Below are 13,936 nucleotides of genomic sequence, written 5' to 3'. Positions count from 1 at the left end.
TAAACTCGTGAATTTTATGTTTATATTTTTTTAACCTATCGGACAAGAGAATATGGAGTCATTTGCAACTAATTCGCGAAAGTTACAGGCTGTTTTTGTTGACTTTGCCTGTGAGAATTTTATTTTTTTCTATAAATATTTATTCAAACAAAGCAAATTTAAAATTTTAAGTAGAAAAAATATCAAAAGGGTTTTAGTAATCACGACCGGTGCGGGAATATTTTTCACAGAATCGGTCTTAGAAACGCGTTTTTATTATTAGGACAAAATTCCCCACATGGTATTGGTGTTGTACTTTTGTAGAAAACAAATACGATTCTCACAAGCAAAGTCAACAAAAACAGCCTGTAACTTTCGCGAATTCGTTTCAAATGACCCCATATTCCCTGGTCCGATAGGTTAAAAAAATATAAACATAAAATTCACGAGTTTATAAAGAAAAACCTAAAATTGCAATAGTGTCAAAAAATCCTAATATGGTCCGAAATGGCGCGATTTGAGAACAAATTGGTCCAGAACGCTTTGATAATGATTTTAAATTAGATTACAAAAAAATAAAAATTTTAATGAAAAGCAAATATGTTGTTATGACAGATAAAATTAAAAAATGCATTACAGAACTTCAATGCATTTGGTGCGGAAACTTTTTTCGCGGTAGAGAAAAATTGACACCGTATTTCATAATAGTTTTTCATGCTCTACACGGCTATGTGGTGGTATTTTTTTGGTTATAGCCCTAATGTATATTATTCTACCGATAGCAAGAATGCTGTCAACTTTTATTTGAATTTTTCAATCATAATCATCCATAAGGATGACAGGGCTAACTCGACTCCAAATTGTTGCAAACGAATTTTATCCAAATAAGCTTTGTGTCTAAAATAGCAGTGGACAGCAACACACATCCGCACATACTATGCTCGTTAGCATAAGGAAGAGGAACAGAAGTACACATACACTATAAACAACATCTTGTGTGTTCGTTTAGTTGAGACATTTGTTTTTGTTTTGGCACATTTTTCGAACAAAAGAAGACATGTGTATCGGCGTTTTGAAAGTTTACGTCGGGAAGTAACCTAAATAGGCGTGGCACGTTCCGCCCATTTCTACAGGTTTTGAAATATATTACTGACAACAATACGGGGTATCTTTTTATGAAAAAAATTAACCCTCATGCGAGTCACTAAACGGTTATTTTTGGTCCTTTTTTTCAAAATCAAAATATTCTACAAAATTATTTGTCATAAAATTTTACTATATGTCCCCGAATACACCAAAACACAAAATCGTACCTAAACGCCTGGAATCTGCCAAAAATAAAATCACATTTTAGGGTTAATGTTGTACTTTATCTGAGTTTATTAAGCTTTGTCCCACAAAACTTAATTCTAGATAGAAGACGTCAAAGACAAAAATATTCTCCATCAAATTTTAATATAAGTAGCCGAATAAATGAAATATGCATTTACAATATATATCAAGAAAATATATACATCAAGTTTACCAACAAACTACCCAAATATTTTTTGATAAATTTGTTTTGTTCTTTTTTCGAGTTGATGCATGAAAGTAACATGAAATTTAGTTTTAGACGAAAGGTGTTAAAAGAAGAAATATTATACACAAAATTTCACTGTAAGTCCCAGAACAAACTATATATATAAGTAAAATACTTTGTTAAGAAAATGACGTTACAAAATTAGATATTAAATGGAGAAATTATTTGTGAAACTTTTAGACTCTTAATTAAAATGTATTCCATACTGAGTCAAAATCTCCTAAAATACTTCACTTTTTGGGGATTGTGTCAAAGAAGAAATGTTCCAAATCAAATTTCATTATGAGTCTCTGAATAAAATAAATTTGTAGCTATAATATTTAATATCTCCAGAAGCTTTCGCTTTTTATATATGATTTAGGACCATATTCTACCGTTTTTATTCACATTTTCGTTATCTGCGGTCACAAAATATATTTTATTCATGTTTTTTGATAATAAATTCTTTCAGAAGTTTAGGAGTGCTCGATCCAAACTGTTTTGAAATATCTATGGTGAATATATATAGGGAAAATATTGATAACTCAGATCGGACTTTGAAAAATTACGTATTTTAGTACTATAAACTAAAATAACGTCATCAGTATAAGTCACAGATTCCTGATATTGTATGTGAAAATGCGGGGATAGTCTACAGCTATTGTCCAGTGAATATATATTTGACATACGAGTCCTAACATCCTTGGTTTTGGCATGTTCCTAAATACTATAATGATGACAGCAACTTCTACCTAAAATGCAAGGATTCCAAGGAATCTGATGTCGAATTTTTCAAAGCCTGTAAAAATGGGCGGAACTTGCCATGCCTATTTAGGTTACTTCCCGACGTAAACTTTCAAAACGCCGATACGCGTGTCTTCTTTTTTCGGTCCTCTTTCATAATCTGGACGAATTGTCTTGTAATTATTTTTTGTGTTGTACAGTGTTATTGTTGAAAGGAGGATTTTATTCGCATAACCGGTATTTAATCTATTCATGGAATATATAGTTATACTACTTGTTGTTGTATTGTTTTTGTTGTTTTAAGCGTGGATTTCAAAAAGTTTAGAAGATTTATAGTGTGAAATAACCCAATTTTCATGGGATATTTTTAATATGAATGAAATATTTATATTTATCTTATGGATGTACATCTTATACAAAATGCACAGAACTGGCGTATCTTTTAAGGAGGATGGTAAATATTTGCGATTTTATCTTGTTGATTACTTACAATGTATTCACGGTTACAAATGGGCAAAAAAGTAAACCATACATACCTATAAAAAGGGAGAAGAAAACAGATTATGCTCATGTTTAAGTAAAATAAAAGAATAAATAGAAAAAATTAAATAAAATGAAGATTGAAAAAAAAGAAAAATTACCAGTTTATGATTCCAGTAGTGGGATTCTGTAACTCATTTTTGCTGTTATCGATAATTGTCGGTAAAATTAAAATGCTTATAATTTCGATAATTAACGAAATTTTTCGGTAAGTTAACGATGAATAAAAAGGAGTCGCTAGCCTCTACCGACACAAACAATGATGACAACTTTTCTTTATCTTTTTAGTCATAATTTTGAGATTTAATTTTACCGATTTTTGTCGGTAACAGCAAAAATGAGTTACAGAATCCCACTACAGGTGATATATTCGTATAATTTAAGCATGTTCATATAAGTAATTGTATCAAACAAGAAAATTCGTAAAAACTACTTTAGAATGTCTTCAAATCTAATTTAGTTTTTGATGAAAAAAAGTACTTTGGATATTTTTTTAAATTTTTATAAATAAAAATCAAATAAAATGGGCTTAAAATTTTGTTGAATTTAGGAGGGGCGGGATACTTCCCTTATACCCTATTTCTTTAAAAATGCTATATCTTCTTTATAAATAAAAATCAAATGTCGTTCGTTAGTAATGGCATCAGTTGAGAACGGCTGGACTGATTTGGATAATTATTTTTGTGAAATGAAATGAAAAGAAAATTTGATCAAGCCCACTTTTACGCCCCATCTTTTCAAATTTCAATTTTGATATTTTCTACAAAAACTACTGAACCTATTTTCCTGAAATTGTACAGGGATGGCCATCGGTGAAAATAGGCTACATATTTTTTTGAATTTCGGAGGGTGCGGAGTAGTTTCTTTAAAAATTCTATATCTTTATAAATAAAAATCATATGTCGGTCGTTGGTATTTGCATCAGTTGAGAACGGCTGGACCGATTTAGATAGTTTTTTTTTTTTTGAAATGTTCGTCATAGCCCAAATTAGGTTTTTGTAAAAAGAAAATTTTACCCGACCACGCCTCCAATACTACTGAACCGATTTCCACGAAATTTGCAGCAAAAGCTCAAGGTTTGCCGTTGTTATGTATATTTTATGAATTTTGGAGGAGTTGGGGTACCTTCCCCACGCCTTTGTTTTAAACGCAATATGTATAAGCCAAACCTATAATTATATCCGTTTCTATCTACATATTTGGAACCAAAATACCGGACCACGCCTACTTTTTATACCCTACACCAAAAAGTTTGTAACATATCGAAATAATGGTCGTAGATCTATACTTATATATACCAAAATGAATGTCTCGACGACCTGAGTCGATGTAGCTATGTGTGTCCGTCCGTCTGTCCATCTAAACCTTGTAATCATTTTGGGGGTTAATGGGGGTCCCACAGAGGAAGAAGCCTATTGATCTTGATGATAGTCGGACAATATTCAGGGGTCGGCAAAGACGTATATCAAAATAAAAGCCTGTTAATGGAAGAAGAAAATATTAACTTTCCATTGGTGTAAAGTAGGTTGGCGAAGGTGGTCAAACAAGGAGATACCACAATAGTCGGTATTGCATCCAATTCTTCCATTTTTTGCAATCACGCTACAGGTCGTAATTTTGATCGGATGGTCACGAAATTTTAGTTGCTTATGGGGGTCGCAGAGATAAAGAGGCATATTATGTTTGGTGTTAGTCGGATTATATTCCCTAAAAGAATTGTTTACCTGTGAAAAGCTTATGTACAGGGGTAGTGGTGTAGGGTATCACATGGTCGGCCCCGTCCCGACTATAGCCTTTGCTCACTTGTTCAAATATATTATATCTTGAAAACGGATGACCACGCCGACTCTTTTCAATACATAACTTTTCCAAAACTACTGAGGCTAATTTGGAATTGTCAGAAAATGCTCAGGAATGTCCCGTGGTCAAAAATTCTACATGTTTGTAGACGAGTTTCGGGGGCCTATTGTTTAATAATCGTTATACTTGCTAAACTTATGAGTGCATCGGCTTGCAAATTAATTTTCGAGACAATGGTGGTCGCACCCTCGATCAAAAAAAACGATGTATTTACAAATGCCCTTAAATGGTGAGGTTTAACGGTCCATCAGCCATGAAAAAGTAAAACATATAAGTGACAATAAGCGGGAGAATTCGACTTAACCATTTTTAACTTGTATAATTAGATCGCTTTAGTATAAAGACAGGGGACATGGACGACAATAAATCTTAAACAGTATCAATGGGCAAAAAATCCGACAAAGTCCGTAAGAGAAAAGAAAGGTTACAGACAAAATCTGTTGATAAATTTAAAATCCTCATCGAATGAATCGAAGAAGTGAGGTAGAAAATAACTATTTTTGAATTGTCTAGCATAAAGTCCATTAAAAGTTGTCATTAAAACTAATTACGGCGGGCCAGCAACGCGGACCGGGGTCTGGTAATAGGCTATTAAAATTTTCAAACATATTTTCTTCAAATTTTTTCTTTTACACATATACAACATACCTACGTTGGATGTATACGTGAATTCAGACAAATAATTTCTTCATGCCTTATTTTCAATATTCAAAAAAAAAAGCAAAAACGTACATACATACGTTTTCCGATTGATTTCAGATTCTATTTTTCCTTTCCTACATACATATATTTTCGTTTGTGGGTGCATTTACAAATGAATGAATGCATTTGTGGCAGTAACATTTTTACAGTTCACTTATGAATGTCGATTTCAAACTAACACACTCACCCACATAAAGACTCACATGTTTTGGATGTGTTCGATGATTTGTTAAAAATGATTTTTTGTGAGTGTTGTGTGAAAGACAACGACAATGTTTTCTGGAAAATGTTTTACTCGTTTCCGCCACATGAAATGCACACAACAACAACACCAGCGGTAACAGTAAAATAAAGTGGGGAACAGTTAAGAGCTTTTGCTTGATTGGACATGTAATTGATCGTCGTTGTAAATGTAATAGTTTACACTTAAACAATAAACTTATATCTTTTTTTCTTAGTATTCTAACATTGATTGTAACGCTCGTCTTTGGAGAGTGGGAATTGTAATTCCAAGTAAGTAAAAAAGTACAATTTCAAAAAAATGATGCTAAGTACCGACACATCGACACTGTAACACATTCAATGTTTTTATGTTGAAAGTAAATCTAAATGTCAGTCTGTCCATCTTCAGATTTTGTTGCCATTGTAGACATACAACAGCAAACACACAAATAAAAAGTATATGTGTGGGTTGTGCACTTAAGTAAGTGTAAATGTGTCAATGTTTGCTTACATACATACATTTGTCTTTGTATGAGTATGTGCTGCATTGTTGCCTTTTGGCAATTTGATGTCTTGTCTAGTTGTGCAGCTAATTGCATTTTGCTTTTAAATGTTTTTTTCACACAAATTCTCTCCCTATGCTGCTGTCATGTCATACCTTCATTTAAGCTTTTCCCTACCCCTCCTTTCCACCTTGCCCAACTGTTACATTTGCTAGCATTATTATAATGCTGTTCACTAACTCTTCTTCTTACAATAGAAACTATGTTTCGTTTTACAAAATTTAAACACTTTGGTGTTAATGGAGATGCCCAGTGAACAAAGTTATCATTTCATTAGCATGGGATATTGAAATAAATTCAGTATATTTTTAAAAAGGACATAGAGAAAAAATATGGACGTACATATTAGCTAAATTGGAATAGACGTGAAACAGACTTGAACTTTTGTGAATAAGAAGATGAGTTATAACCGCCAGAAGCATGATCTGCAAATCTGCGTATGGAATGTTCGGACATTTAATAAAGAAAATACAGTTAATGCATTTATTTTATTTTATGTTTATGATTTGGACTGGTATAACTGCCGAACAAAAAATGCTTTGGGATGGGAAAGGTGGGACCACAAACAGTTGTTCTTTCTTCCCACACTTTATAGATGATTGCTAAGGCTAGCAGAGTTCGAACTATAGTGTTAATGTTTACTGGGTTATGGGCATTTGTAGTGGTTTGTTTTTTATTTTGTTACTACGAAGATTGCATTGTTGGCTTTCTTAGAATGTTCTTAGTATTGTTGATTGTAACTGCAGCAGTAGCACCAGTAGTAGTAGTTGTTGTTGCTGTGGCAGTCAATGTATTGCATTTACTGTCGAACATTGTTTTGTCTTGTCTTCCCACAAGTATTGCAAAATTGACAGACACGACAAGTTAGAGCATAAGCTGCAGCTGCTCAATTTAGCTTAGTGTTTTTCGACTCACAGCTTATCACACTACGCACTCAACACATTTGTTGAGAGGGAGAGTAAGCGGAGGTGTGGGGATTTCTGATGTTTTGTCAGTAGTCGTTTTACGTGAAAAGTATTTTATGTTGTAATGTGTTACGTGTGTAAATTTTTCATTGGAAAAGCTCGTATTGAATGTGTTAGACGTTTATATTTTTCGAAAATGGGTGGGGAAACAACAGTGCGATAATGTGGTGATAAAGGTGTTTTAAAACAAGGTATTATATAAAATGATCTATCCCGATATCAGAGATAATACACACATATAAACATTACTATCTCCACGGGAATTGGAATGATTAAGAAAATGAAAAGTTCTTTTTTGGCAAAAAAAAAAAAGAAATAATTAATTAAATAATGAAATCACTTCTGTGGAGAGGGAAAATAAAGGTAGCAAAAATTTTAGCATTGGTAACAAACATCTATGGTGTGAGAAAAGGTTTTTTTAAATGGTAGGTAGGCCAATTAGTGTTTTATGAGAGCCAATTTAGGAAGGTAATAAAACTGTAACGTCACACAAATAGAACTGTAACCGTATCCGAGGTATTTTACAAAATATTAGCAGATCCAAAGTTTGGACCAAATTGGTTGCCCCATTCAAGTGATATCGTCCTAGCATTTTATTGAAATTTTTTAAATATTGGGGAGAAGTACTGGAGGATGTGGACCGGTATTGCCAAATGAAACTATGTTTGGATATAATATGACGAAGACTAAATGTTGGACCGCCACATATGGAGACATAGGGATTTTTGAAACCCTTCGGGCTGTTTTTCTAAGAAATATGGACTTGCCCCTGAAAAAACTTTTACCGTCGTAATGGATGTAGCGAATCCAAATCGCTTCAACAAAAATCAAATTGATTCAAGAGCAGGTCTTAAAGTGAACTTATCCTAAATTTTGTGCGAAAGGTACCAGAAAGAGTAGACAAATATAGTCCATATTCGAACCTGATCTATATCTGGTAGATATATTCGGATGTGCAAAGTATGGATTACATCGGTCACTCCCTTCAAGAGTTATCGTGCGCACAATTTTTCCGAACATTTTTGAATTTTTGTGGAGGAGCTACCCGAAGGAGTGGACCGATATGGCTTATCTTCGAACTTAAACTAAGTTTGGACAAAATATTGCGAAAGCCAAATTTTGGACCAAATCGGTTCATCCGTTCGAGAGTTATCGTGCGCACCAGCCAGCCAGACAGACAGACGGACAGACAGAAAGACGGACGGACATTGCTAAATCGACTCCAAATTGTCTGAAACACATTACCTCCAAACATACTTGGGGTCTAAAACCATTATTTCGATGAGGCACATTTTGCCCGTATGAAAGTGTATATACCCTCGTTAGCATAAATGCTGAGGGTATAAAAAGTGGATAAGCCAGAAACGTTATCGTTGTTCTTTAACTAACCTAGAATAGGTATCTTGGTACAATAGAAATATAGACCATGTTATCTGAACAAAATAGAATCATTAGAATCATAACACAGAATACAAGCTGATCCTTTCTATTGTCTAGGCCTTTTTACACAAGAGACAAATAGGAATTCTCATAAAAGACCAGAAAGCCTTCCTTGAAAATCTCCATATGTCTTCTCATCAAACGGCAATAGGTGTTCTTAATAAATGTTATTAGTTCTTGTAATAGAAGGTCTCTTGAGGTCTTTAAAAGGCAACAGAATACTTCCTTTGGTATTTTATATGCAAACAGCTAACCGACGACTTCTAGCGGACTACTATAGGCAACGAACGACCTATTGAGGTTTTCTAAATGCAACTGAAGACCTCTTAAGGTCTTCTATAGGCTACAGAAACCTCTAGAGGCCATCCATAGGCAACAGAAGACCGGTTGTGGTCTTCTTAAGGCAAAAAAAGACCTCTTGCGGTCTTCCTTAGGAACAGAACACTTCTTATGGTCTTCTATAGGTAACAGATGTGATTTATAGGCAACAGAAGACCTCTTGACGCCTTGTGGTCTTTCTTAGGTAATAGAAGATTTCGTGGGGCCTTCTAAAGACCCCTTCTCTTGAGATCTTCTTCTTGAAGTTTTCTATAGAATACCTCTAGAGATCGTCAATAGACAAAGAAGACCTTTTGAGGTATTTAGTAGGCAACATAAACCTCTAGAGGTTTTCTATAGGCAACATAAGACCTCTTGAGGTCTTCCAAAGGCAAGACAAGACTTCTTGGGGTGTTTTCAGGCAACAGAACAACTCTGGAGTTCTTCTATTGGCAACAGAAGACATCCTGAGGTCTTCTATAGGCAACAAAAGACTGCTTGAAGTTTTCTATATGCAAGAGAAGACCTCTTCAGATCGTCACTAGCCAATGAAGACGATACGATTATAAATTTAAAACCATTTAGAAGGCCGAAGTGGACGTTGTTGTTGTAGCAACGCAAATATGTTCGTTCGTGCATTATTCAGTTATCAGGTCCTGGTTCCTCTGTATCCACACTCAAGAATTCTGCGATCTGGACTGGTTGCGTCCATAAGGAATCAGGAGACAGGTGAGTGTATCGCAGTGTATCATGTGGTCCTGATCCACATGCTGGGCATGTGTTGGGTATCGTGGCGTCAATTCGGGCCCATCGTCCGGATCTTAACTGGGCTAAAACCACTGGAGTTTGCCTTGGCATCTGGGGTTCTTCTGCTGCGATGGGTCTCCAAGTACGACATTCACACTGTATCACTGTACTGTCTGCGTAACCATGTCAGTGTGAATGCTATCCAAGCCTGCCTGATAGGCTGGTTGGTCTAGAGGTTCTTTTCTTTGGACCTCTCTCTCTCTAGATCATGAAGATCTCTCCTGACGTGCCTGGGCGAAGGAAGCCTGTCCATTATGTAATGCATCGACAACATCTTGTTGTGTTGACGTACCGCTAAAATCGTCGTCTCCTCGTGAAGATGGTCCACTGGAGTCATGAGGAGGCACCCTGTTGCAGTCCTCAGTGCGGCATTCCGCAGATTTGGATCTTCTTCCACTGCGTAGCGCTAACCTTTGCAGATAACGCTGGCGCCGCATAGCTTTCTACAGACCGGCCTATTGGATTGTAGGTGGTCAACAAGGTTTCTTTTTCAGCCACTCAAGTGCTGCCGGCCAGGGACTCGAGCACCTTCTTCCTACTTCTGATCTTATCGCAGATAGATGTGGCTTGCGGGGACGACTTAAACATACTGTCGAACATTACACCCAGAATTTTGGGGTAGTTAGTGGTCGGAATCAGTGCACCATCGACCAATATGTTCAGTAGGAGCATCATTTCAGCCGTCCATGTGGTGAACAGTGTGGCAGTGAAGTTAGCGGCGAATATTTTCATAATTCTCAGATGGAAGAACTGCACTAGGTCAGCTATGTAGACATTTTACCTATCACATATGTCATCGACGTTAGAACCCGACGCTAAGATCAAACAATCATCCGCATACATCACGATCTCTATGCCGTCTGAAGGGTGCGGGATTTCAGAAAGGTAGATGTTAAACAGTTTCGGAGATATCACCCTTCCTTGAGGAACTCCCTTTTTCACTTTACGGGTTTTGTACTTGTTGTTTCTGAATTCCACAAACGGCTGGCGCACATATAGTTTATTACCCAACGTTTCAAACATGGCTGGAGAGTAGTCTTCTCTATATCTTCGAACAGCTTGGCATGGTTGACGGTATCGAAAGCCCTTGATAAGTCAAGAGCCACCATGGCTGTTCGATCGCACGTCCTTTTCTGGTTCATTCCTCTACTGATATGTGTGGATATGGCGTCTAATGCTCGAATCGAAGTGGACGTTAGTTAATTTACTAAAGGTCATAGTTTTATTGGGAAGATGTGACATTTGAATATATTTGAACTATGACTTACTATGAAAAGAAGGACTATTACTCCCTTAGAGTCGTCGATATTTTTAAATGGTTTTGCCAGGTAAAACTGTTCTATAAGTGGTACTTTGCTTTCCCTGCTATCCCTTACCGAAAATAGGAATTGAGTTTCACATCTAATCCTTAGCTCATATTGCTTGTTGCTATAAAAAACTTTTTATCAGCAATTTGTGTTCAGAGCATTTGTTTACACAAAAAAAAAACATAACTTTACTTTGGAAAAATTCCTAAACAGTAAAGACAATCCAAAATCCAAATATTGCTTGTTAAATATTTATTTTTACTATTTCAATTTTCTGCAATGTCCAATTTAAATATAATTAACATTGTAAGAAAATTATCTGAAATTTATTCAAAAGATTACTTCATTGCCAAATCAAGAATATTTACTTAACTTTTAATTTGATTTCTTTCCAAAATTTAAGCATTTCTATTTTAAAATCCTCTTTTTCACAGTTGAATAAATAATCGAGAATGCCAAATGCTTCTTCTTCTTCTTTGCTAAAGATACTATTAAGCCTTTTATGTGATGCAAAGATTAGTTGTTAAATGATATACACACACAGACATGCTGAGGTTTTTATGAATACAATATCCAATGTAAGAAACTATGTGTAATTTTTACCATTTTGGTGACACGACATTCCATTATTATAGATGTTCTCTAGAGAATGCTCCTACCGCATGCTAATATAATTAGGTGATACAAAATACTATACTATACTTTTTGTAATGTGAAAAGATGTGCAGGATGTGGAAAACAATACTGAAAATTCTACTTCCCAGCAAAAAAAGTCTTTACTAAATAATGGGTTTTTATAGTACTTTTTGGTAGTCGTAACTACTTACAAAACCCCCTACTAATTGAAATTACCATTTGAAATTAGAATTATTCCATTTGTAATTCGAATTATTCCATTTGCACACCCTAACGTACACATATATGAAACGTTAACACATTCCTTCTTCTTACCGGAGATGCACTCAATGATTTTTGGCAATATAAGGCGATTTTCTCATTGAAATGTTACTTCTGGCATTCGCCAGATAATAGAGAGTATTTAATACAGTTATAGTTTAGTCAAATAAAATGGGTATTGAATTGAATTAATTTTGGAATTTTTATGTGAATAAACATTAAATACGAATTTGGAACGAATGACAAAGTAAAGAATGAAAATAATTGAAATTCATAATGGAAAGAAGGTAAATGGTGCCACATATATTGCAAGTATTGCAGCAGCGGAATTATGTACAGCAAAAATGCAGTGGACAACTAAGAAAGACAAAGTAATGTTCCTTGACACGTTGAAACTGTAAATGTGGCAAGAAACCATTTAAATACTGTGACGACATGTTTTCACATTGAACGTAGATTCAGCGGGGGCCAGCGTTGTTATACGAATTTCTTTCGTTTGGGAACATTAAAGAGAGAGAGAGAGAAACGCATTATACCCAGGGTCTTTACACTTTGATACGATAAAAAATGTGCCTTATCGATATATGGTATGTTGGGACGAAATCCGTTTTAGAAAATTTTGAGTCGATTTACCTTTTCCGTTCGAAAGTCTCAGACAGACCTGGTTGGATGGTGATCAAGTTCAAAGATGGTCCATTCTTTCCAGTAACTCCCCCACATTTTTCTGTAAAAGGGTGCACTCGAACGAATCAACCGTTTTTTTCCAGGTTCCGATGTGGACTAAATTAGTGCTCTCCTTCAGGTACCTTCTCACAAAATTTCAAATTTTTTGCGCAAGTGCTGTTTATTGTTTTAATTTTTTTACAACTTTGTTTGTGTTAATATTTCTATAAAACGAAACTTTCTACATCGAACAATTCCTTCCAAACGTACCCCAAAGTACGAAGAATACCTCGGACCTTCAGGTATATCTCTATCAGCAAAGCTGCGAAGCGACGAACTGAAACGATCAGACGTATAGATAGCTTGATGAATATGATTGACAGAGCGGTTGGCAGAGACACTGTGGCTGCCCGATGAACAGTTCCAGCACTTATGTTAAATACCGCGTTAGCTGCCGGATGAACGTGGATAGTTGGACGTGGCTTTAGCACAGCAGCGGCACGATGGACGGTTGCAGCACTTAGATTGGCGGCAGCTTGGTTTTACAACCTCACTCGACTTACAAGACAAACGCAACTAACATGAACGGTTTCGAACCGATGCAAGCTGATGTCTTGTCTTAAACCAAGGTCGTGTTTAATGACCCCACCTGATTCAGACTACAAAACAACCAGCAACGACCAATCTCAAGACGGTGGGTTCATCGATACCGGATTGACCCAGAACCAAAAAATATTCGTGTTCCGGCCAGCCGCTGCCACATCAGTGCACACATGTTTTTATTTGTAACGTTTTTTTGTGTTGGGAGCAACAACGGATTTTTCTGGTCCTTGCCGGGATGAAAAAAACTAGGACGAACAACAACAACTTTAGCTTACAGCGTTGTGATTGTTACAACGCACTGAGGAAGGATCGCACCAGAAGTGGAGGTAGAAGACTACCTTTCCAGTCCGTTCAATACAGACTTGAGCCTTGCTCTAATGGCCCGTACATGGAATATATGGGGGTAGTAGTCAGGTGTGGAACTGGCGATAAATAGCTGTACTCCAGGACCAACATTATCTAGTTTTTGGAAGGTCCTAACGACAGGTCTTAGGGACTTTAATGTTCATTACGAGTTGTGACAATGACCAGAGGGTTATTGTGCTGGCTAAGCAGATTAAAAGATGTACGCCTCTACTAGAATTAGCGGAGAGTGTCACAGTTTGCCAGATACAAACATCGACTCATCTGGTCTAAAAAATGACATTATATGGCAACCCGATGTTTCTCCCCATGATTTTCTCCATCAACAGACCGCCCGATTTCCGGACCTCTAAACGCCACACTTTCATCAATCATGAAACAACTAATTGGCCTAGTTTCAGAGAG

At 36.0% G+C, this 13,936-nt stretch overlaps 2 protein-coding genes across 4 annotated transcripts in view; both read right to left on the bottom strand.

The window, feature by feature from the left end:
- LOC141387296 (matrix metalloproteinase-2-like) overlaps positions 1 to 13,936 on the bottom strand; it is an 872,424-nt gene that overhangs the window by 128,903 nt on the left and 729,585 nt on the right. Inside the window, exon 4 of one of the 2 annotated variants that reach the window (XM_073956776.1) lies at positions 1,535 to 2,817. The exons of the other annotated variant lie outside the window; for it this stretch is intronic. Within the exon in view, the coding sequence (XP_073812877.1) occupies positions 2,724 to 2,817 (94 nt within the window). The 3' untranslated portion in view covers positions 1,535 to 2,723. Of the gene's footprint in view, positions 1 to 1,534; positions 2,818 to 13,936 lie in introns of those variants that run through there. 2 annotated transcript variants of the gene reach the window in all.
- LOC141387295 (matrix metalloproteinase-2-like) overlaps positions 1 to 13,936 on the bottom strand; it is a 615,190-nt gene that overhangs the window by 205,188 nt on the left and 396,066 nt on the right. The window lies entirely within an intron of this gene.

This window comes from Musca autumnalis, unplaced genomic scaffold (assembly GCF_047663935.1).
Source record: "Musca autumnalis isolate F117 unplaced genomic scaffold, ASM4766393v1 scaffold_5, whole genome shotgun sequence".
NCBI lineage: Eukaryota > Metazoa > Arthropoda > Insecta > Diptera > Muscidae > Musca > Musca autumnalis.
Note: the sequence above shows the minus strand (reverse complement) of the source record. Positions and strands in the feature narration are given on the sequence as shown.